Source organism: Chamaea fasciata, unplaced genomic scaffold, assembly GCF_029207755.1.
Source record: "Chamaea fasciata isolate MVZ Bird 193981 ecotype frontalis unplaced genomic scaffold, bChaFas1.0.hap1 SCAF_14, whole genome shotgun sequence".
In the NCBI taxonomy this organism is placed as follows: Eukaryota; Metazoa; Chordata; class Aves; order Passeriformes; family Sylviidae; genus Chamaea; species Chamaea fasciata.
In genome coordinates, this window is record NW_027094099.1 from 11227040 (window position 1) to 11252414 (window position 25375).

Below are 25375 nucleotides of genomic sequence, written 5' to 3' on the forward strand. Positions count from 1 at the left end.
GCCTTAAGTGAAGGTCCGGTTGTTCATTTCCTGCTCGGTGTTTCCTTGTTTAAAAGCAAACCAAAAGAGAGTAAGACAGAAAATTAATTCCGTGGGGAGATAAGGCCATTTTATTTTATCTCCATTACAAAAATTAACTTTGCTTCTGCACTATCAGGTTACCAGCTCAATTCAGCTGAATGCGTGGACATTCGTCTGAAGCGTGTTGTTCCTGACCACTACTGTCATTATCATCCAGAGAACAAGAAACCAAAGCCCAAGCTGAAAGAATGCAACATGGATCCCTGCCCTTCTAGGTCTGTATGGCAAATTAATTTGTGTGTGACACAGGCAGTTACTAAGGAGGAAGGATTTGTATTTACTCAATTTCAATTCTTTTTATCTTAAGGCTGGTTAATCTTGGTGGGTTATTGCATGTGTTAAAGACTGATATGACTGCCAGTAGATGTGTGGCACTTCTTCAGTGTTGCAGAATAGAAGATTTCGCTCATACAGAGATATTGTAAATATCAGTTTGTTCAAGGGCTAATTCTGCTTTGTCTCTTGCTGAGTAGTACATCACTAGTATGTGTATCTTCTGAAAGGGTTTGCCTACTTTTGGATTTATTGATGCTGCCATTCAGAACATCTCAACAGTCAGACAGAAGCTCCAGTCAGTGCAAGTTTTGCATATGGTTTAACTTGGTTTATTCATTTACCTACCATGAAAGTTTGAGTCTTCATTGGTACTGTAGTGTTGACAATTTAATAAATAAAGCTTGTGTCTATTTGTTTGAGTGGGTGTTTTAAAACTAGGCATCAAAAAAAAAATCATTCAAAGTAAATATTCTTGTGGTACAAATGGCACAGGATATTAGTGCCAAATTGTAAAGGCTATAGTACACATAAATTGTATTGAATTGCACTACATTATTTCAAACTAACTTTTGGATTGTCTGGTGAGGTTTCCTGGCTGTGCTAAAGAATCTTAAAATAACATCACAGTATCAAGTCCCAGAACCTCACATTAATATGCCAGCTGGCTGAGCTAGAGTTATAGGCAAGAAAAGGAAACACTCTCAATGGATTTCATTTCCTACAGCTAAACTGTCCATTTCCTTTCATTCCTGTTGGACATAATTGTTGATAGTGACCTCTAAAAGTTATAGATGTGCAGTCTTTCAAGAGTTTTTCCTGCATAGTTTTCCTTTCAAGAATTTTTCTTGCTTCACTGTATGAAGCAGAAAGGCTTCAGTAATGCTTGATGGCAATGGGTGCCAAATGCTCCGAAGCTGGAATGGGAAAATTAGTAGAAAGAAAGGGGGTAATTGTCTTTTTCCTTGCAAATTTAGTTTATACAGCCAGGAAAAGGAAAGTACTACTGGATATAATACCATATTTCCTAGCATTAGAAGTGCGGCTTTATGCCTGCTCTATGCTATGCAGTTCAAATAAACAGTTCTAGAAGGGTCCTAAGCAGCATTCAGGACCTATCTAGGATGAATCCTGTGATGCATTTGTTTCTCTGACACTCATGCCCCTCAGCAGTCTTTGTTACAGATAGAAGTATGTGAATATTTTTTTGTTAATGAAGTCACACAGACCTAAAGGGTCACTGATAATAAATTTCTCTGCTGGAGGCTTACTCATTTAATATTTTATGGGGGTATGAAATAGAGAAGCTGTATGGTGAATAGTTCTTTATCCATGCAGAAAAGGTAAGATTATACAAGTCATAAGGTTCACCATAAGGTTCGTGTGTAATGAAGTAAGATTCCTGCTTTTCACATTGGGAATTGCTTACTTCAAGCATGATCACATAAAAGTATGTACTTGATGTACAGTCTTGGGTATGAGAAATAATGATGCAATATTTTTTTTTTTTGACAGTGATGGATTTAAAGAAATCATGCCCTATGATCACTTCCAGCCACTTCCTCGGTATGTATAATCAGGATAGCATATGTGTCAGCTTTAGCACACTTTTGACTGCAAATATACTATTTTAGTACTAAGATAATGGAATATATTTTGATTTTTTTTAGATACAGGAGGGTAAGTTTACAACAGTCCTGTAAACATCTCTGAAGCTTGTGATTTATTTTAGTGCGCTCTGGATGATTACCTTAACAGTCAGAGGTTAATATGCTCTTCTTGAAAATACCAATGTGAAGTCTTTAAAATAAACAGTTGTCCCCCTCAGCCTTCTCTGGCTGTAGTGCTGAGAAGAGCGTCATCTTTAAATTGCGTATATGAATTCTTGTCTTGAAAGGTTTTTCTTTTGACAGGGTATGAGATTTTATAGAACAGATCTTGCTATGTACAGGTCTCTGGAAATTCTTTTTCTCTTGAGATGTCTGATCCTTCTCTTTAGATCTACAGTCTGTTTATTGACATCAAAGATGACATGTGACTTTCAAGATAACAAATTGTTGGAATATCTGTTTCCTTAAATTAGGTCATCAGAGAACAGGTGATCTAAAAACTTTTTTTTTTTTCCTTTTTAACACCTGAATCAATTACAAGGATTTAAAACTTCTCAGGAGCCCTTAGATGTTTTATGAAGAATGTTAGGATTAAAGAGTATTGAGTCACATTTGCTTTTAATGTAAAGAATTATAGTTGATGAGTTAGTTGCATATTTATCTGAGTTGAACCTCTGCTTTATTATGTCATGTAATGAATAATGTGTATTTTTCTAAAGAAGTAAAGATATGAAGTAATAAGAATGAAATCATAGACTTGCACAGCGTAGTGGAGCTACTGATTACAGCTGATATAAATGTCAGAGTTTATTTCTGTAGCAATTTGTCCTTCTGGATCTACTGTCCTGTGATGTACTTTGGCTTTCATGCACAGATCGGAATTTTTTTCCTCTACAGCTTTTTCCTGTAGAGTTCTCTAATTATATTCTGTGTCTCTCCCTTTCCATTTCTTCTGCCAATGCCTTTGTACTCCAGATCTCTCCTGGAACTCAGTTTAATGTATTTACAGGAGTATTTCATCTTCTGAACCACTCAGGGTTTGGAGACCACTTGGAAGAGAAATTTAATCCCCCTTTCTGTGCTCTACTGTGCTCAGCACATTTGCACGACACTGTGGTGAGATAGATTATGTCTGTGATAAAGCTGTGGGCAGGTTCTCCTGTTTCAAACACTCAGAGCTACAGACAGAGGCCCACCTCATTTCAGCACCTCGGTGTGTTCTGTCAGAGAGTATCATGGTCTTCCTGGGTGATGCTTCAGAGGCAGGACTGTAAAATAGCAGGAGGCCAAGCAGGACTCAGAGCTGGTGCCAGCAGGAAGGAGAGAGGAAATGGGCTGTGTTGTACTGGGAGGGCTCATAAGGAAACACCACAAAGATGTAGAAACACCCTTTCTCGCAGGAATTGCTGAAAGAAAACACCAGCTGAAAGTTTGTTTACTTGCACCAGGAGATGACTCTGGTCCAGTGTCAATGCAAGTCGTGCTTCAGTGCAGCAGGATTTGTCTGTGCTGTTGCCTGGCGAGGAACTGGAATGCATTACCCTGTGCTGGTGCTGCTTTCTTTCCTTTTCTTGCCTGTTTCTTGCATGCTGATCCAGGATTGTTCTTACAAAGCAGGAGGAAAACCAAAGTACTGGATATACACTGGAGCAAAGCTGCACAGGCTCCTTCACCTCGAGCAGCGGTCCTACATCACACCTCCTACATAACATGAGGGCCATGTGGAGGCTGCCCTGCAGTCCTGTGGTGTTTACCACTGCTTTCCCATTCACATGAGGAAGTTGTGGGAAAGTCGTGGTGCACACCACAAGATCTTGAAAGAGTTCTCCTGCGGCTAGGGTTGTAAATGCCCCACTGAAATATTTTTACAGATGGAGAATTCTTTTGAAATAAATAGAAAAATTTCCCAGGATGAAAATTTTCTTTTAAAGCTTTTGGAATGCCTCCATTTATTTCAGACTTGTTGGACTGTTGAGGATCCCTTGACAGCTGTGGGTTCTGGAAAGTATCTCCTTTGACTGCTTGCCCAAGACCCCCCTTTTCCCCAGTAGCCATGGACCTCACTCCATCTTGAAAATGCTTGTGGGAGTATGGGATCTGGAGTGTGTTTGAAACTGATGAGATAAAGAAAAACAACTATAAAACTTTATGCTATAAACACTTGCACGCCTTACATTACATACAGCACAGTGAGCCTTACATATATAAATCCATGAGCCGCTAATTCATTAAATAGTTAATTGCTCTTTAGTTCCTATTTTTTTAAAAGAAAATTAGTTAACACTGGCCATTCATGTGAGTCAAATAAGAGTGTAACTCTTGCTCTTCAAGTGTGTTTTGTTATTGTGATATGATATCAGTATCTCAGCATACAGCTTTATTCAGATTGCTTTTGAGTATAGACTCCATGGTTCATGTCCCTTGGCTTGCTCTGTGTTTCATACACATTTTTCTGTTGAGCTTAAGCATGATTAATATGTCTTTGTAGGCAGCTTAATGAATTGCTTAAAATAGGAAGTGTCCTTGATTTACCTGCTGCATCATAAAAAGCAGATTGCTTAAGTTTACTTTTGATTTACAGGCCTTTGCTTCATTGAGTCTGATATTGTGGCTTCCTTTATGATAGCCAAGTTGATTACTCTTGATTAAATGATTTTGGTGGGATATTGTAGTACTTGCTGAGGCCATTGTTCAGAACAGATATAATTATTTTTATGATCCTTTTTGAGCCTCTGCAGTAATAGGGATAAGATTTAGCTAACCAGATACTGATGAATCTGCAGGACTCAATAATTTCCAAGGGCTTGGCTTTGATTCAGGAGGGTGATGGAAAGAAAGAAAGAGATAGGAAGTAGAGGGTGAGGAGGTATTGTGTGGGGGTCATTGGAACCTACAGACAAATGCTTTTATAGTAGCTTGTTATCTCTAAATGTGGCAGGAGCAGGACATTATTGAAGTTTGGGTGATTGCTTAAATGTGCGTTCATGCTAAGAGGTGAGTGAAACTGAGTTTGTAGCCCAAAAACCTCCATGTCATTCTCACTTCAGATGGTTCCACATTTTCCATCTTTATTGTAGTTAGGTCTAAGATTGTGAATAGATGTCTGTTTTGAAGATATTTCTTCCCAGCAGATTGTTTGTTATCTCTCTTTTGGAGGGTACTACCCCAGAGCTCTGCTGATTCACAGGCTTTTCTTAATCCAAAATTTTCCTTAATCTGTGCATTTCCCTGCTGCAGGAGTAATCAGCTGAGTTAGCCAAAGCAGCTGAGATGGATGAGCAACTGCCTTTTGCTTGAAGCAAGCTGGAAAGTGTGAATACAAGGTTGTTCAATGGCATTTTAATGAGGGTGGAAAACTCTTGCAGAACTGCAGTCAAGACCAGCCAAATGGTATCTGCCACAATTTAATTTCATCACAGTCCTTATTGATGAGGGCAATTTGGTATGAGATGGCTGGGTTGACCCAAAGTATTAGAAATCCCATAAAAATTCCTTCAGGAACAGATTTTTAGGGGTAGTCAGGGTGATATAGGCAGCGATGGGCTGTAAGTAATAACACCCTCAGTCAGGGTAGCCAGATTTGTCTTTGTCTTTCAGACTACATAGGATTTAAATACAGGGGCTTCTTTGTCTCTGACAATGGTAATAAGTGTCTATGTGATCACGTAAATTAATTGCCAAAAATATTTCATCTGGATGATTTAGACTATTTGAAAGTAAATTCATTCCAATAATCAAACTCAGTATATTCACAGTTTCTAAATTATGTATGAGAATAAGAGTTTCAATTATGTTTTGAAATGTTCTTACATTTCCAGTTCTATTTCTGATTTTGCACATGAATTTAAGCCTGGAATAATGCAAGGTAGGTCTGCAAGTTAATGTATTTGTATGTGGTAAGAATGCAGCGACCAAACTTTACTTGACACTAAGGTTGGACTCAAAACTTTGCCTTTTTAATAGAGGTTAGTGGGATAAGAAAGAGCCTTATGAGGTTTTTTTTCCAGGTGGGAACATAACCCATGGACTGCATGTTCAGTTTCCTGTGGAGGTGGCATTCAGAGGAGAAGTTTTGTGTGTGTAGAGGAGACCATTCATGGAGAGATACTGCAAGTGGAGGAGTGGAAATGCATGTATGCCCCAAAGCCCAAAGTCATTCAGACCTGCAATCTGTTTGATTGTCCTAAATGGGTGGCGATGGAGTGGTCTCAAGTAAGTTGAAAAGTAATTTGGACCTTCAGTCTTGTTTTCTAAAGAAAGCCTCTGGTCTTGTGTTACCATGTATTTATTAGCACAGGACTATTGGAAAAGTATAGCCCTGAAAGATAACTAATAGTACTGGGAAAAGTTTGCTCTAAGCAGTTCTGCCTGATAATCAAAACAGTAATGTGGTGTGGAGAAAAAATCCATGTGGAATTTCTTGTGCCAGTTGAATTCCTGCTTTGCATGGAGGAGAAGTTAGAGACAGAGGTCAGGCCCCTTTGCAGTCAGGTCATTTATGTCTCAGTTCTTGATAAATGTAGTATTTCACTGGCTGTAATAGTTAAAGGCATGTCTGTCTCAGGGGCTGGCAAGTCTTCAAGGGTGATTTTCCAGAATTCTTCCCTTTCATTATAGTAACAATAGCATAAGCCAACTTCTCCTGGCTGTAGTTATCTGATACAGTCAGATAGGTCAGCACTCCTGTGATTCCTGTGTTCATCCACATGACATCAGTGACACAAGAGTGCAGAAAATGCAGCTCCCCTGACCCAGCCTCAACTGAAGATCACCACTGTAAGGGAGTGCATCCGCAGTACGTAGCCACTTCTGATTCGGACTGTTGCCCATGAGATAAACCTCACAGAACCCAAAGAAATCTCCTGCATTCCCAAAACTCAGACTTTCATTCCAGCATCAACCTTTCCGTTATTCACCTAGCAATGCAGGGACAAATTCCTCCATCTGGGTGGGTAAAACTTTAGGGAGCACGCCGTTGTTGGCTGTGACATCCCTCAGAGCAGTGCCTGCAGGAGCAGCAGGGTGAGGTGGTTGTGCTGTCCCCTGCAGTGCACGGTGACCTGCGGCCGGGGGCTGCGCTACCGCGTCGTGCTCTGCATCGACCACCGCGGGCAGCACGTCGGGGGCTGCAACCCACAGCTCAAGCTGCACATTAAAGAGGAGTGCATCGTGCCAATACCCTGCTACAAGCCAAAAGGTAACTGGAATTTTGTCTGGGTCTGTTATTGTTTTTACATTTCTGTTCGGAGAATTAAAAGCCCCTGGTAACCTCTTTCAGAAATGCCAGAAGCTGGAATTTACTAGGGGTTTTTTTTTTCTTTTCAGTTTTGGCAGAAAAAAAGCACTTTAATTATTGGTTAGGAAAAGTGCCCTGCTGATATTTTTTGCTGATAATGTGGCCAGACTGTCATGAGGTGAATGTGCCGACTAAATCTATATAGTCTGGTCAAATTGAGAAAACCAGAATTAATGAGCTTAACACAGGCAGGAGGAGTTGTTCAATAATACTTGAAATGGGAATGAAGCTCCATCTGTATCACCTGGGATCTTCTTGTTTGCTTTCATTAAATGTGTCAACATTGTCAGAGTGACTCAGCAGCTCATTAAGTTATACTCAAACTGCTTTCCTTTTCCCCTCTCCAGTTCTGCATTTTTAAAACAAAGAATGGAGCTCAAACAGGATGATGAAGTTTTCTAGTAAATTTTGTTTCATTATCCCGTATATCTACAAAAGCATTAGATCAATAAGCAATGTAAACTGTGAAGTTCTGAGGTGACTGATGCTAACATCTACATATTGCTTTGATTTTGGAGAAATTACTGAATGTTTTGGGTTTTTTTTCTCTACCAGAAAAAAGTCCTGTGGAAGCAAAATTGCCATGGTTTAAACAGGCCCATGAAATGGAAGAGACCATAACAGTCTCAGAAGAGCCAACGTAAGTACACTGTCTTTTACAGTGAAGAAACATTTCCAGTGTGTTTTGCAGATCTCTGGAATGATTCTTGCTATGCAGTTTGCTTCGACAGTTGGCCCTCCATGGGAGATGAGTCCTGTGGTGAGCTGTTCCTAATTTTACATCTCAATAACTTTGCTTCTGGAGCTCCTGTTCTGGATGACACAGAGCTACACTATTACAGTGCCCTTATATCATTCAAGAATTCAAAGGGATCTTGATTTAGTCTAATTAAGCCCTAATAAATGCATGTGGAGATGCTTCAGCAGAAATAAATTAAAAAACTTTGGGTTTATCCCGGTCATTGCTGTAACCTCAAGAATGTAGTGGTGGTATTAAAACTTAAGAGGTACTTTGTAGGGTTGCCAGGATTTCCTTGGGGGGTGAGACCAATGCATAAAGTGAGAAAAACCTGCTGATCTCTGTGCTTAGCTGCATCTCTGGGGGTAAGTTGTGCTATTTTACATGTGTATATGTGTGAAGTAACATCTGGATTTTGTGAGTCCTCTTAAAAACTGATGAGGTTAAGCCTTGCAAGTCCTGGGGATGAAAGCATAGCTTAAATCCAGCTACACTTGTTCCTGACCCTTGTATGTTAGGGAATCCACAGAATTCTTCATACCCCCTGTGTACATTTCATACACACACACACACACACACATATTTATATTTGTAACATATTCAATATATAGGCATTAAAGTACTTCAATTTCTAAAAAAATATTTACTCACTATATGGTGAGATTTTAAACAGTATTTTATTGTGCTTTGCTGAATTCTGCACTCTTTTGTAGTAATGTCAGTTTGAAATAATTTAGATGAGCTTAATGAAATTACATTGGATCCATGTTGCTCTGATAGAGGAGTGTTCCTTACGCTTATTTTTCTTCTTCCATCAAGCTATTCCTGATTTTTGGCATACATGCAGCAACAGGTGTGACCATGAGTAATAAAATCTTTACACCTGCAATGACTCACAGGAGAAACCTCTTGCCAAACAGGTGTTTATACAGTTATGGTGACTGTAGTTTAAACTTTTCACTGCTCTAGCCTCTCAAGTCAAGTGTCAACCTACTGTGAGTGGTTATTTCACTCTCCACATCAGTGGCCCTGGACGCAGGCAGGGTAGTAGCAAAGATATAAAAATAAAGTGTGATTGTCAAAGGGGGATGATGCAATCAAATGTGGTTTTTTAAGTGTCAGGATAGCAGAATGGAGGTATATGAGGTCACTTCTAGAGAGGATTCAGCATGAAGCTATAAAGAAAATTATCTCCAGCATCACAAAATCCTGCTGTGGAAACCATGAGCTAATACAGTTTCTGGGGTTTTAGGATCCTTCAGCATCAGTCTGACAACTATTAGGGAGGGCACAGCATTGCTGGTTCAGAGGATATGTAGAATGTAACAGAGCTGAGCCAGAAACTTTGTCATGGGCTGCCTTGTGCCTTGTTCTGACGATGGCAGCAGCTATTCGTCCTTCTTAGCTGTGACCCATATATTCTACTGTAGCCTTTTTCTTCTCCACTCACTCTGGAGACTTGGCTGTTTTTCATCTAGCATTCCTGAGCCTCATCCTGTCCTTAGGCTTTCCTTCACAATTTCCAGAAGCTTCTCCTTCTAAGTCTGAAAGGTTTCTCCTGCCACCTCTTGCTGATGACACTTCTCACCACCCCCTCTGTGCTGAGGGGCTCTGAGGGGCTGTGCCCCCCAGTCTGGGCACTCTGGGCTCGCCTGGGACCCAGCTCTAGCACTGTAGCCAGATTCCCCATTAGTTTCACTTTACTGTCTTCTGCTGCTGGCTGCTCTCTCTTTAGTCTTCCAAGGAAGGTGGCAGGTAATGAGAAATAACTGATGCCTGACTCCATTCCTTTTTGCAGGTTGTCTGTTGGTCATGTGGGCAATAATGGTTTGCAACCAGGAAATTTCTCCATCAGTGCTTTAAACCTCATGCCCAAACTGCTCTGGTCCTTTCCAGCTAGAGTCAGATTTTTGCGTCAGGAATTAAGATTTTAAAAGAAACTATGACAATAAATTGTTGCTTCTCCCGAAAGTAAATTATAACAAGATTTCCCTGTGGTTCAGATCTGTTTAACTTTGTTTTCTGTAATTTAGACATGGCACAGCGATAACTCATAGCCCACCTCTGCCTAGCAGGAGAATTATTATTTCCTTGGTGAAATGCCATCACTTTTAATTTTAGTTATTCTGTTGTCATCCAAATTTAAACCACAATATGAAGTCTCAACTTCTAGTCCATCCTTTTATGACAACTTTCTCTCTATGCTTTTGTGTGATATTTTAGTTGATAATGAATAAGAGAATAAATGCAGCTGTGTTTTAGAACCCGCAAGTGATGGATATGCCAAAAGTAGCTTGTGGAAGATAAATACTTCTGCCTCTGTGGTCTACCACGGCTGGTGTCCTGAATTTACATAGAGGGGGGAATGTTCAAAAGCTTCTTTTTTTTATTATTATTAGCAAAATAAAAAATGACTGTCCTTAAAGTGAGGCCAAGAAAAATGTAGGTCTGACCTTTTGAGTTTTCAGTTGTGGAATGTGATGACAGTTGATACCAATCATTATTCTAAATGTTCTTCCCTCGAGCCTCCTTAGTTACAGTGGGATTCGCAGAGAAGCTCCAGCAAGTTTTTGCATCCTTTTTATTACTCGTAAGTTAAAGAAATAGACACCTCAGCTGCCTTTCTCTGTCATTGCTTAGGGAAAAACTAAAATGCTTTCAAAAACTGATGTATTTTTTCAGCAATATGAGCTAAAAAGTGATGTGAAATGCAGTGTTTCTCATAAAGGTTCCCACTTACTGCATTGCAGTCATTTTCACAGACACGTCCCCACTGTGCCTTTGGTGATAGAGCATTTCCCATTTCTCACAGCTCCTTCTGTGAAAATGGGCTGGTGATTTTGTCCAACACGTTACCCTAGAGGCTGATAAAACCAGCTCTGTGACTCTGTTCAGGGTAGGCAATGGTGGTGCTGCAGGGAGGGGTAAGGTGCCAGCACCATGGAAGTTCTGCTCAGTAACAGCCAACATTTTAGGTGCTTCTTTACACTTTTATCCAGGACCCTTGGTGCATTAGGACTGGCCTGGAAATCGTGCTAGAGCAGCCTCTTCTTTTTTTCATTATTTAGACCTTTCCTGTCTTAACTGAAAGCAAGAACTATGATCATGAAGAAAATAAAAAATTAAGAGACACAATGTTTTTCCAAGTCTTTAGTAAGCTGAAGAAGGCTGCACTGAGTTCAGTTTTCAGTTCAGATTTGATTTGGTTGAGTTGGACTGCTCTGTCCCAGTTTTATCATCACTAGTCTAGGTCACTGCTTCATTTCCCAGGTCATCCTACACTTGTTTTTACAGCATGTGCCAGGTGAATGCACATTTCCATTAGTGCTAGACTGATAACACTGCAGCAGGGACATGCCCTCTGCTGCATCTGTAGTGTCTTCATTATTTATACCCGCTCAGACAAGTGTAGGAGCAATTTAGTTCAGTGTAGCATTGGGAAGATGGCTGGGTAAAAAAGGTGATTGTAAAAAGTTGTACCTGCTCAAATTTGCATTTTTATTTTTCCTTTTTTTTTTTTTTTTTTTTTTAAATAAGAAGAGGAGTCTCATCTATGAGCTTAGAGATCTCAGAAAATTTTAATTTTCCTGTCCATTGTAAATTGCTGATGATCTACAAAGCATTGTAGTACAAGTACCTTGATGTTCCTTGATCCTGACCTGAGATGACTGTGAGTGTGTGCCCATTGAAGGCAGACTGAGTTTACTTCAGGGAAGTATTGTGTCCAAATCATTACCACGTGTATGCTGTGAATGGCAAAGTATCTCACATCTGAGGCTGATGGAGTTTGATTTAATGATCTGTCACAGGTTTTGGTTTTGCATGTTCAAGATAAAGTAAAAATTAAAAAAAAAACCCCATCTGCTTGAACTCAAAATTTAGATAAAAATCAGCTCTCCTAGTGTTCAGACATTTCTTTGCTCTGCTTTCATATTAGCAGTCTCCATAGGCATCTGTTGTACTTAGTGTGACTTGAACATGATCATCCTTGGAGAAGTTCTATAGTTTAGGATTTCAGTAGGTAAATAGTCACATGACTAGTTTAGCAAATGCCAAGGTACAATAAAAAGAGTTTTTTGTGTGTTCATTTTTTTTGTCTTGCACTTCACTGAAAAAATACCAGACACTAATATTCAACACAAATTTCAATTCTAATACTGGCTTGCTATAATTCAAGAAAAAAAATGCTCAGATTTTTCTGAGTTTCTTTATAAATCATATAAGAAATGATAGCTGTGGTTCAAAATTTTCTTTCATTTATACAGGATTTCAAAAGTATGCTTTTGGAATACATTATTTTTGGAATGTTTAAATGCACTCAACTAACAATACACAAAACTAACACTAATTTCTGGTATGCTGCTGTCATGTTTTTACCAAAAGAAGTTATTACTTTCAGACTATAAACTTAGGTATGGCTAGAAGACCAACCAACTATTTTCAGCTATAAATGTCCATCAATTTTATTTTTCCGGTTAGGTACATAAGTATAAATGGGCCTAATTTTTTTTTTTTACACAGAAGGAGAAGAAAGTAATCATTCTGTTAAGCCTATGCACACTGGCCTTGATCCAATAAAGCACTTAAGCACAAGTTTCCCTCTGAACACATTGTCATGTCATCCTGTTGACTTCAAAGCACAGCTAATATGCTTAAGTTAGGCTCATGCTTAAGCATTTCATTGGATGAGGGTGATTTTGCCACCCTAGGTAGTTTACATGGCTGTCTTTGAAAAGACTGTGAGATCTGATGCTCCAGGATTAAGCTGATTCTGTCTGCTGGGGTAAGAGAAAACCTTCCTTTGCAGCTTTTCCCACAGAATGGCCATTAGAGTTTATATCAAAAGTGTCTGGATGTTGACCCAACTGGCACCAGCTGTGCCATCAGACTCAGTGGGCTGTTAGATTGTTCCTAACCTGGCATTTGCTCAGATTTGATCACTGTAGCCACAGCCATCCAGTGTTTTGATATTATCCTTCCAATAAAAATCAATATGGCCATGCTGGAAGGTGCTCAGGCTTGTGAAGGGATGAGCACTGGGAGTTCTCAGTGTCAGGAGGAGCTGGGATAGTGTGCCTTTTCCTGAAGTCTGGTGAGGACCAGTGAGCTCTAACAAAAATTCTGAGACAGTTCAAGGAAACTTTGACAGGCTTAGATATATTTATCTTTGTAACGGAGCTGTAAAGCTATTCCATTAACATCTCCTTAAAGAATAACCAGTTATTTTAACCTCTGTTGGAAAAGGGAATAGCCTTTTCCACAGGAAAAAGTCTCTTTTGGGGTCTGTCCCAGTCACAGCCTGGGTGACTATCCCAAGGACTGACTTAGAGTATCCTTACAGGTTATCCAGCCATCTGTTCTCCTTTCTTCTATTTGATTCTTCCTCTGTGTATACTGGCAAGAAATTATTGGCAAGATGATAAACTGTGCACAGAATCAAACCACACTGTTGACATTTTTCTGTGCTTACTGTGTATGCAGAGTGTAAATACTGATTTTTGTCTTACACAACTGTTCTTATGTTTGTAAGGGCAGCTTTCCTGCAGTAGGGGAAGGACAATCCTTTATCCAAAAAAAGGGCCGAATCTTTGAATCCTAATTTGGATCTTTCTTTCCAAATACATTTTTAACATTGGTCAAATTATTCTCCTATATCTCCTGCTGGTGTTTTGATCATCAGCTACATTTGGACACATAATAAAGAGCAACTGCTGCCTTTTCACGGGGGAAAAAAGTTCTAGGAAATTCTGTATCTGATTTCTTACAAAGTACACCCCAGAGCCACCCAGGATGACTTTATTGAAGAAATTCAACCCCTTGGCTCTAGTGCCATTTTGGAAATTACTATCAGATATTAATGTGACCCTCAAAGTCAGAGAATATTATAACAAATTCATGACCTGTAAAACAAGATTTTACTGTAGTTCATCAGGAGCACAAAAGCTTTCTAATAAAAATGATGGACTGTGGGCTGGTTAGACTGTAGGCTCTTTACTGAAGATGAGAGGCTGCTTGCAAGATTGAATCTGAAGAGCAGCCTGCAGTGCTGTGCACTGGATGTGTCTCCATTTGAAAAGGGCTTCTTTTCTCTCTGGTTGCTGATTGTTAGTATGACATAAAGTGAGGAGCTCTCAGATTTAAGCAGATTGCAAATATACTTTTGACACATGCCCAGGTCTGTGTAGCTGGGGAGCTATTTTATATTGGATAGACACATCTTCCTGGAGTTTCTCCTTCCCCCCCCCGAAGGAGACTGAGAAAAGATTTAGGTGTTTTCCTTTTTCCTCAGAAAAGGATACAGTTTTCTCTGTTCCTCCTGATTCTTTCTCCTCTTTTCCTACATCTTCTTGTGTGAATTTTGGTAGATGGTCTGAGATGTGAGAGTCAAGTGAGAGACTTAAGATACTTGATTATGCATCCTATTTAAGCGTCAGTAATTATGAATTGTCTGCTCTGTGTATAAACACACATTTAGGTGTGTTGGCTGTGTTTTAGCTGTGCACACACAGGCACAATTACATGGAATAAATAAATGACAGTGCTGTGATGGTCTGCAGGTTTATTCCTGAGCCCTGGTCTCCATGCAGTGCCACGTGTGGCAGTGGAATCCAGGTGCGAGATGTGAAGTGCCGGATTCTCCTGGCCTTTACCCAGACTGAAGTGGAGCTGCCTGAGGAGGAATGTGAGGATGTGAAGCCACCAACAGAACGAGTCTGTCACCAGGTGTCCTGTGACAGTGATCCTGTCCCCTACACACCAGAATTCCCTCGTGCTGAAGATGGCAGTGTGATTTACGACTGGGAATATATCGGGTTCACTCCATGTTCAGCCACATGTCTTGGAGGTACCTCTTATTTTTTCTTCATTTATCCTGGGTTGTAAGAATTTGGCATTGTTTGGTATTGTTGCATCTCCTGTTAGTGTTAGGCTAAAGTAACTCTGTTGATCTGTAGGAAAACCTGCAGCTACAACCTTCAACATATTTTTGGTTATCAATAGGGTGTTTCAAACTATTTTCTTTCCTTCAGCAAACACTTACTGGGGTAAGTAAGGTGCAGGAAGTGGATACAGCCGCTTGCTTTAGTCCTGCTGCTGCAGGAGAGTCAGCTGCCAGGCCATCTGTGGTACCTAGTATGTTTGATGCACCAGTGGTGGAAATGTTTAGATGACCTACCTTTTCCTAAGAACTAAAAGTGTATGGTTTCAGAGTCAAAATTCCCATGTTTATTCCTTTTCTTCCAAAATGCTGCCATTCTCTGCAGAACAGTAGGAATCCAGAGCTGTAATTAGTGAGACTTACTTCCAGGCTGGCCGGTGGGAAGATCAAGCGGGAGCTGGTTTGGGTCTCGGTGCTGTGTATCACTGCAGAGGAACTCTGTGCCATACATCTGTCTGCAAGTAGTTAGGCACATTCCTCCTTGGATGTAATCGAATCTCCCTGTCGTAGTAAGTACATGTTACCAGACAAGGCTGCTGGTGTTGCTACTACTTGCTGTACTTTGGGACCGAGCACAAGTGAGTTATGAAGTGTTAAGTGGAGGCAGTGGGATTGTGAACACACCTATGTATGACAGGATTGCTGACATCAGTGGGAAGTGAAGACAGTTGTACCCATAGAAGAAATAAAAAAAATTTAGAAAAAAAGGGAAAACAGAAACAATTGGAAGTGGGGAGTGAGATAGAGCTCACAGACAGCAGCCTCCTTTGTGCTGTTCACCAGCTCAAAGCTGGAAGGCAGAAGCTGGGAGGGATGGCTCAGAATGGGATCAGCAGGATGGTAAGTGGCTGCTAGTGCCTCCTTTATCATTTACCACTGCTGCTTACTGAGGGGGTTGATCCACAGGAATAACAGCACCTGTGATCACCAAAGCTGGAACATCCCATTCCCTGCATCATCTGCAGTGGACATCATGACTGGCTAGCGAGGAGAGACTGTAGTCAAAGTATGTTTGTAGAAGCATGAGATGGTAGTGACAGCTATTGTGGCTGAGAGTCTCTGTTTCGTATTTTAGTAAGAGAAATGTTTTAGAAATAAGGAAATTCTACTGTAAAGCAGAAACAAATCATTCATTAATTCTAAATCTGTGGATCTGGCATCTCAACTGATTTTTGTAACATATAACCATTTTCTTGCTATCTTAAATCCACTTTACTGCTTTTTAGCCAGTGTCTTTGCCAGAGGTGTTCTGAAACTCCAAGGTTTTTGAATTTTGGGGACATCATCAGACATATAGGCTGAAATAACCTCTGGTCTTTGCCTGCTATTGCCCATGTGCATGTTTGCATTCAGCATCTTCAAGGGTGAGTTTGTCCTTGCAAAGCATCCCCATATAAACTTGCACTTGGTGTGCAGGCTGGTGGTAATTTAAGGAGCCTGCGCTGAACACAGCAGTTTCATTGGAAGGAACTTCAAAATGACTGATGAGCAGAATCTCGTGTTCAGCTTAATTTTGTTCCTGAGGGAGCCGAGTATGAATTCTCTTGTTGACTTCTGACCCTTTCATGAATTTGTGAGGTTCTCTGACCCAGAATTGTCCTATAGGCATTCACAGTAATCTAACAATTTGTTTGCTATGCAGTAGAAATGACTCACTTGAAGAAGCCTGAAAGACAATATCTATTTGTGTTTTTAAGACTTCTGTGGTATCGCTGGTACTGTGTCTAGACGTTTTCCTTACGTGATGCTCCTGGGAAATGTGGGAAGTTGTCAGGGTGTTTTATCAATGAGCAGCTTCAGAAGCCCCCATGTTGCTGTGCTAGTTTAGGTGATTTTTCCTTTCTATCAGCTCTGGTCTTCTGGCTGCCTTGGCAAAGGCTTTCAAACAGACCAAAAATTACCTGACGATAAATAGTTTTAAGGGAACCAGACATCTCTTCTGTTTCCAACTCACTGCAATGTACTAACTAATGATCTCACTGTCTACTATTTTTCCATTGTGTAGTTCAAAGGAGCTGATCCATTTCTGCTAAGTTTTATGTTCAAATCTCATTTCAATTAGATGAACTCTTTCATTATACGAAATAAATGTTGTCTGAGTTTGGAATAACCCAGTGTAATGTAAATTATATTAGGTATTTTTTTCTCTAGTATGTATGCATCTAACAGTGGCTGTTAAAACAAATTCCTGTGGATTTCTGTATCCTCAGTACTCCCTACCCCCATTTCTTAGTGTTTAACTCTTTCTGAATGAGGGAAAATTCTGCAGGGTCTAAGTAGGCTGGAAGCTTTTATAGCCACTATTTGAGCAAAGTCCGAATCTCTCTTTCAGAGCTTGTCACTTGCACCTTTTTTTTAATCCTCACACAGACTAGACCTGTAATTGAGTCTCCTCTGGTCCCTCTGCAAACCAGATGAAAAAATGCAGATGGAAACATTGGGGTTTTTGGGTATTCGACTTACAGAGGGTGATTTGCAAGGTGTTTATCAAACGTCATCTTTCCAGTTCTAGAGCAAGAGTCACACCGGTCTCAGGTCACTTGTGTGCTTTCTGCACCAAACCTCTGTGGCTTCTCACACACCATGTGAAGAGCCAAACAAGTTGAGGTTTTGAGAGCAGCTGAGTTGTTTTATGCCTCTTAGCATAATTAATGCTTCCTTCATCAGTCTTTCCATAAGTGTAAATAAAAGTTGTCGAGGTCTATTAGTCATAGGCAGACATCACCTTTAATACCCATAGGAAGCTCTGTAACCAGTCTGAAATCTAGAGATCTGGTTTTTTATTCAGTGCCTGAAGAAATCCCAAACTGAAATTAAGCCAGCTATGTGCTTGGGGATCTCAGAATTTGCCTTCATTTTCCCTGAATGTTTTTTTGGATTTCTTTGTTTTTGTTTTTGTTTTTGTTTTAAATCTGAAGAACTTAGGCCATGATGCAAGAGTCCCAGATGTAAGTTTAATTTACATAATATCATCAGTAGGGAATTAATAATCATTATGAGAATAAAGAATATGCCTGAAGGGAAATGTTTTTGTTGTAATGTATAGCATTTCTTTAGTGTTGTCAATCATTTAACTACTCAACAATATTTTAAAGGGATTTTTTCATTTTAAAAATCATTGAACATTTTCTTGTTTAAATATACCTTTAGTTGCAAGAGGCAGATTTTGGTGGTTAAATGTTGTCATTATTATTGTTGTTGTTGTTGTTACTATTATTATTATTATTTATTCTCCATATGCTTCAAAAATGATTATTTGAGCCACCAAAAATCATAACGTTGGCCTAAAAATAATGAGATTGAGCAATAAATAACATCTGCACTTCCTGTTATTTCCTCTGTAGCCTCTGTGGCTTTGGTAACTTCAGAGTGCAGTCGAGTTGTGTTTTCAGGCTTTTGTCTGGACCATAAGGGCTAAAAGTTTACCATTTTATTTATGAGAAACCTGAGATTCGTAGAATATTAATGGATGCTAGCCAAATTCATGGGCTCTAAGAAAAACAATGACCGTTCAGAGACTCACATATAAGGCTGAGAGAATTTGCTCTCAGCTTGTGTTGGAGTCACCTTGATAACTGGTCACTTGTATCATTTGTTTCATTAGCTGCAGATGTTGTTCACTCTCTTACAGAAGTAAAAAATAGATGCACGGAGAGGCTCAGGGAGATGTAGAATTTGGCATTTCTTCTGAGTTATTTTCAGTTTGCAGTACCTATTTTTAAGAAGCCACCAAATGGAGTCTATCTTATGTAAATAAATGTCCTTCCTCTTCCAGGTATAGAGAGTGGATCCACCTTCTTAACATTGCACAGCAGCTTTCCATCCCCATTTTCTTTGTACTTAAAAAATGCAGGAACAGAAATTCTGGGCCTAATTCAAGCATTTTCATCTTTTAACACAGCTTCAAGCAGTGTATATTTCATCGCACAGAAAAGATTGTAAAAGAATGTAAATGTATGTGGTTTGAATGCTGGGTTAAAATAGAAAATATTCTATTTCACTGAATAGTAGGGTAATTACTACAATAGTGCATCAGATTACTGTAAAAATACTTAATGCTCCCTGCTGCATACATAATGTTTTAGTTAAATTATCTAGTATGTTTATATTATAAGCCAAGAAAGTCATACATATAAAACTTTGCTTGTTTGAATAATAGATTTTTCCATTTTCCAATCAACTTAGAATAAGTTTATCAGTGATTGAAGTTCCTAGCTGATGGAAAATTATAATTTGGGGTGAGAAATCTGATTAATTGTGAAGACATTTTGACAGTTAAGTTCAAGCAAATTTTACATCAATTAAGTGCAGTTATTTATTGAATAGAGTTCTTGAACTGAGAACGCAGAACAGGAAGGAACTTCGTGGTAGGTTTTTAACAACTCTTTAGTATCCATTTTGTACTTAGAGCATCAAAACAGGGTGCAAGTTTTCTTTCAGAGGCCCCTGTGGGGAAGAATTGCTAATGCAGTTTGTGCTCTGTACTTCAGTCAAATGAAAAACATACCACGTATCAACATTTTCTTCTCTTAATGTGATTAAAGCTCTGCAGGTCCTGCTGCAAGGCAGGAACAACTTAATGAACTCCAGGTGGCAATTTGTAGTCAGACCCCATCACCTGGTATGACATGCCTTTTGTTCATTTGGCTGGCCAATTTAGCTTATATAACACCAAGATAAAAATTCTCATGACATTATTGCCAATTTAGATGACCTGAGGGGAATTTCATTTCATTCCCCTCAAAGGTGTGAGATATAAAGATGACTCTGTGTTGCAACCTGTTCCAGGGCAGAAGAATCACCTTGGGGAACAGTTTTCTTGCAGCAACGCTGGGAGGTCAGCGAAGGTGAAGCTTGGTAGCATAGGGTAGATTATGACCTAAAATATAGATTATATGGATACTTGGCATGGACTTGATTACTTGTCTGTTTCTGTCAGAACCTAACTCTAAATGCTTCGTCCTCTCCTGTAGACAGTTGAATGTGCATTTCCTGTGTGAGGAGAAAGGGAAGCTGCTCCTGTTAAACACTTGAGGATTGACAGGAAAGAAGACTTTTGATTCCCCTACTTCTATAACAAAAAAAAATGTTTCTTGTTTTGTCATCTTTGGGCATTTTCATGTCTGTATTACAGTCATGGTATTTGCTGTTAAATATTTATTCTCAGCTTGGCTAGTAAAATAGTTTTCCCATGATATGTGTGTTCTACGTTAACGGAATTATCAATACTTCGATACAAGAGAACTGAATAAGTTGTCAATCATATTTAAGGCCAGGTCTTTTGTTCTATAAAAATTCATCACTTTGTAGATGTAGTCAAAACATTTATATAACAAGGTCTTTCTGAACTGCAAATGAGTCCCAGAGGGGATCTCGAGGTGTACCAGAGAGCCTGAAAGAAATCAGAATCTGTGTTGCTCTGAAAATTTCTACTGCTTTACCCCTGCTGAGGTGTCTGAAGTAGTTGGACTGGCTCGAGTGGGGCTGTGGCCTGGGCTGGCTGATACACTAACTAGACTGAGTCAAATTGTTTATAGATGGAGGTAACGTCCTTGGTTTATGAAAAAAAGACAGCGTACAGGAGAGAAATATTTGCCTGGGGGGTGGAACTTTCTGTGTCAGGTGTTCCAGCCCACTGGAATGGCTGGTGGTCAGCAGTGTCTTTACAAAATCACTGAAGATAAGTGAAAGATAAGCAGGAAAGGAATTTAAATTCTATGAAGCTATAACTCTTCAAGAGCCATTTTTACCTGGAAATAATAAAGGTATTTTATGATTTCAGCTCTTTTGTTCTATGGGATTCGGTTCATTAACATTGCTTGTACAGAACATCCCAGATACACAGAACCCCCCAGGCACATCACAACCGTCTTGTATTTTATGTGCATGTGAGTGAACTTTGAAATTGAGCAAGGCTTTCATACTAAAATATATGATATATAAAATTGGATAATTGCAGAAGTTTAAAATAGAAGTAGTTCACTGAATATGTATTCACTAAGCTGTCTTGCTCTAAAGGAAACTTATATTACATTTCATTTTGCTCATAGAAATTTGAGCATTACTAATCTTCCATGCTTTAGTAATAAGATCCAGGTAGCAAGAGCTGCAGATCAGAAGGTGCCAAGAGTGGTAACGAGCGAGGAAAGCTCTAGGCTGGGTCAGATTTGCTGCCTTCAGCAAAACCATTGCATCTCTTGGCCACTGAGAATGGCTGACTAAACATAGAGCGTTTCTCCTGACTACAGCTTTGCAAGTCTTCTGCATTTTTATAACAATTTTTGCACCTCTTTAGCTCTTTATTAAAGGCAAGGTAAGTGAGAAGGAATCACTTTTACCTCAATTTTGGCAATGGAGGTTGGTTTAGGATCATTACAGACCCAGTAGATGTATCCTCTGGTAGTAGCTTGACAGAAAAATCTGGTTTCTTATTGGTTTTCTGAGCAGTAGAATGACAAATCAAGACTTTCAAATATCACGGAAGTAAAGTTAAGATACAATTCACAAATACCTTCTGAGTATTAAATATGTAAACTGTCTCTGCGTTCCTTTTTGCTTGAAATGTTACTTTTAAGCCTGCTGCCTAATTCACTGTTTTTTTTGCTGAGTATTAATCAAGAGCAAGCGTTACAGAAATCTATTCCAACTTCACAGTTTCCATGGGTGTCTTCCTTTCAAATGCAGGCACACAGGAAGCCATTGCCATGTGTCTGCATGTAGACACAAAACAAGGTGTCAATGAAACCCTGTGTGACAATTCCAAGAGGCCGCCCCCGATGACTCGGACCTGCAACACGAAGCTCTGCCCCCCGAGGTACCCCGGAATAGTGGAATCATGTGGTGGCAAAGGAAGGGTTAATGGGGCTTAAATCAACATTGGCTTTCTCAGAAAGGGTTCAGATTGCAGGACTGTGGTCATGCTTTGGGGATGGAATTTCACTACTTCTGTTTTCAACAAGGTTTTGGGATTAGGGTGTTTTTTTGGTCTTGTTCACTCCTTTTCCACTCTTCATATCTCACTGATGAAATAGGGGACATTTTCTGAAATAAATCTCTTCCATGCTGAATATCTGCCAGAGTTGGAAAAAGAGCCTTAACTCTCCTAGTGGTAGAAGGAAAATTTCAAGGATATTTCACAAAAAAAAAAGCAAAAAAAAAGCAAAAAAAAAAAAAGCTGAGAATATATACTTTTTATCTTTGCTGAATGAAAAAAAAAAAAAAAAGAATTTATGATTTAAAGGCACCTTAATTTAATGCTTCTTTAGTAGCCCCGTGTAGTTCTTATGTTTATTTGTAGATTCTGGGGAAAGAACAAACCCAGTCTAAATCCAAGAAAACCTTTAGGTCATTTGGTCATTTCAAAGGGCCATATGGGAAATTTTGATGTGTGCTGACTTATTTACCCATTTCTGATCTCTGACATCCCAGATCCTTTGCAAATTGTTTCTATGTGTTTGGAGAAACCTGCTCTTGCTAAATGTAGGAAAGAAGTTAACAGGAACAGGATGTTTTATGGAAAACATATACACATTTAAAGGAAGTTTTGTAAATATAAGAAAGGTCTATTTACATATTTACATTTATCAATGTAAACATCAGCAGGTTGCCAACAGGCTGTTTTTAAGAAGACCACTCCAAAGCTAAATACTGGAGTAAAATATGTCTGAAAATGACCGTTTATTACTTTATTGTTAATACATCCTGCGTTTGCCTGTTACCTGCAAGTTTGTAAATCCAATTTATACTTTTTGTGCTCCAGCCAAACCAAAGGGGTGCTTTAGCCATTGATCAATAACTATGCCTGCAGCTGTGCTTTTTGCTGGGCTGTGTGTGGATAAGACTATTCCTTCCCCAGGCTGAGGTTGGTCACTAAAGGTGAGTTTTTGGCTGTTTTTGGGACAGGTGGCAGAGCGGCCCCTGGAGCCGCTGCTCAGCGTCCTGCGGGGTGGGGATCCAGAACAGGGATGTGTCCTGCCAGCAGCCCGGGGGATCTGCTCCTGCTGCCCACCAGTGCAAAGACCCAAAGCCTCATTCTTTACAAGCCTGCAACCAGATCAATTGTCCGCCTGCTTGGCACGCTGAGGAATGGCAACAGGTATGGCTGGGTCACAGAAAGAAAGAATTTAAATGTGTTCCTCTGGCCAGGGACTTGAAACTCTCCAGCACAGAAGGCAGCTCCCGACCTTCTGTGTGTGTTTCAGCTTCCATCATTAGCACAATCTAACCCAAACACACTGCTTTAGACTCTTGTGCCAATGGGCAGTCACAGGATGAGGTGGAAGTCCTTGTTAGGATTTCAGAAGGCTGGACACTTGTTATTCCATACATCATCTCTCTCCCCATGCTCTCTAAACACACTTCCCTTCTTTTTTTTTCTTTTTTTTTTTTTTTTCCCTGATCTATTAACTGGTGAGGGACTTAGATGTTTCATGAGATGCATGCTTTTCTCTAAGATTTCTACTACTTCCCTGTATTCAGGTGGTATGTGTGACATTTGAATTCCAGTTCTCCTCATCTCTAATATATTAAATATTTTAACAGATGAATTTTCCATGCTGCTTGATTTTTCATTGAAAGTAGATGTCATTTTTTAAGAGCACAGGTGTCCATGCAGGTGCAAACGCTGTATTTAATTCTCCTCCTCCTCAGTGTTCACGTACCTGTGGAGGAGGGATTCAGACCCGCAGAGTGTCCTGCAAGCAGCTGCTGACAGATGGAAGTTTCCTGAAACACCCTGATGACACCTGCCAGGAACCCAGACTTCCAACTAGTAAAGCTTGTGCAAAAGTTGATTGTCCTCCTCAGCTGGTCTTTGGAGAATGGTCCAAGGTGAGTAAACCTCAACAATGGTGAACCAAAACCCTCCATTGCAACAAAAGCTCCAAAGATTTCTGTCTGGGTAAATGAGCTGTTTGGAGCTGTTGCAAGCTGAAGTAAACTGTGCATCCCTGCCTGCAGCCAGACTGATCACAGCCCCTTTCCTGGGAAGTGCTTCAGTCACTGAAGGACATGGCGTGCTTTCTATCAGACGTGTTTAGCTATCAATAATTTCATGGTACAGCTTCCAAAAAGCAAATCTTTGCATTATTCTGGAATACATCCTCCTCCTTTCCTGTTTAATGCAAGCTTGCTACCGCTCCCTATTCAAAATTATTTAGAAAATTGAATTTAGAAGCTGCAATTACAGTTTCATGCAATACAACTTAAGAGAGAGGGTTGAGAGACTTGCCAGAGACTGTTTAGAACCTGCTGAATTGATTCTGTCAGGTACCAGACCTCATTGCTCTGGTTTGCCCATGGCTGGGCATAAATATTGTAATGTTATTTTAATTCATGACTTGCTTGCTGGAAAAACTGTCTGTCTTATATTCTTATTGCCTGGAAAGGTGGAGACAGCTCAATAACTAATATTAGAGTCTAACAATTACATAAGAGCACAAGGATTCCTATGAAGAAGAGTGTGGGAACTCTCTCAGAACTAAATAATAATAATAGTAATAATAATAATAATAATAATAACAAATTTAAAAAAACTAGCACGAAACAAACTAGTTTAAAATTTGCATGTGTGGTGTGGAGCACCAAGTTTAGCTTGCCTGCATCCTTCCTTTCACAGTGCTCAGTAAGCTGTGGTGTTGGAATCCAGAGAAGGAAACTTGCCTGCCAAAACCTAACAGCAAAGGGCCAATATGTCACACTAAATGGATCGATGTGTAGTGGTCTGTCTCCTTCACTGCTTGTAAGGTCCTGTCAGATGAATGCCTGTAACAGTAAGTATGTGGCTTTATCTGGTTCCTTGCTGATTTGGAATGATCAGTTTCTAAAGAGAAATCTGTATGAAGATTAATTCACTCATCTACCTATCCTATCACAACATAACTTGGCACAAACTGAGTGTCATAGTTACTATACCAGTAATAACAGTATTTTTTATTTTTAATTTCTGCCACTCAGAAACAAGGTTATGATCTCAAGAAGTAGTTTTTGAATATATATTATGGTACATACCTCTCACTCTCACTTTTATACACAATTTGATCTGATTTTTCCTTTATCATTTACACTATTCCAACAGGAAAAAAGAAAAGAAACATTCACAGATTTAACATAAATTACAAAGGACATTAGAAAAGATAAGAATCCAGTTCTGCTGCCTTTTCTTTTCACTGTACATTTGTATTACACTGGACATTTTGCTTACCATGGTGGAATTCAAAACTTGAAACTGTGCCAGTGATAATTTTAGGAATAATTTCTATCTTTCCTTGTAAAAATTAGAATTCTGGCCTCATTAGCTGTGGGGGGAGTGGTGACAGTACAGATATTCTTTAAAAAATCTGGTTTTTTTATTGTCTATATAAGAATCTTTTCAGAATGATTCTCTATGGATATTGTACAATTTGGGCACAATTGGGTTATGATACTGATGGTAGTTGCAT

The 25375-nt window shown here is 39.5% G+C and overlaps 1 protein-coding gene across 1 annotated transcript in view; it reads left to right on the plus strand.

Annotated features, from left to right (window-relative positions):
- ADAMTSL3 (ADAMTS like 3) overlaps positions 1–25375 on the plus strand; it is a 169159-nt gene that overhangs the window by 113198 nt on the left and 30586 nt on the right. The window contains exons 11-20 of the mRNA XM_066196539.1: positions 158–296; positions 1870–1920; positions 5972–6176; positions 7014–7161; positions 7816–7900; positions 14557–14843; positions 21621–21750; positions 22839–23031; positions 23586–23765; positions 24553–24706. Coding sequence (XP_066052636.1) covers positions 158–296; positions 1870–1920; positions 5972–6176; positions 7014–7161; positions 7816–7900; positions 14557–14843; positions 21621–21750; positions 22839–23031; positions 23586–23765; positions 24553–24706 — 1572 coding nt within the window. The remainder of the gene's footprint in view (positions 1–157; positions 297–1869; positions 1921–5971; positions 6177–7013; positions 7162–7815; positions 7901–14556; positions 14844–21620; positions 21751–22838; positions 23032–23585; positions 23766–24552; positions 24707–25375) is intronic.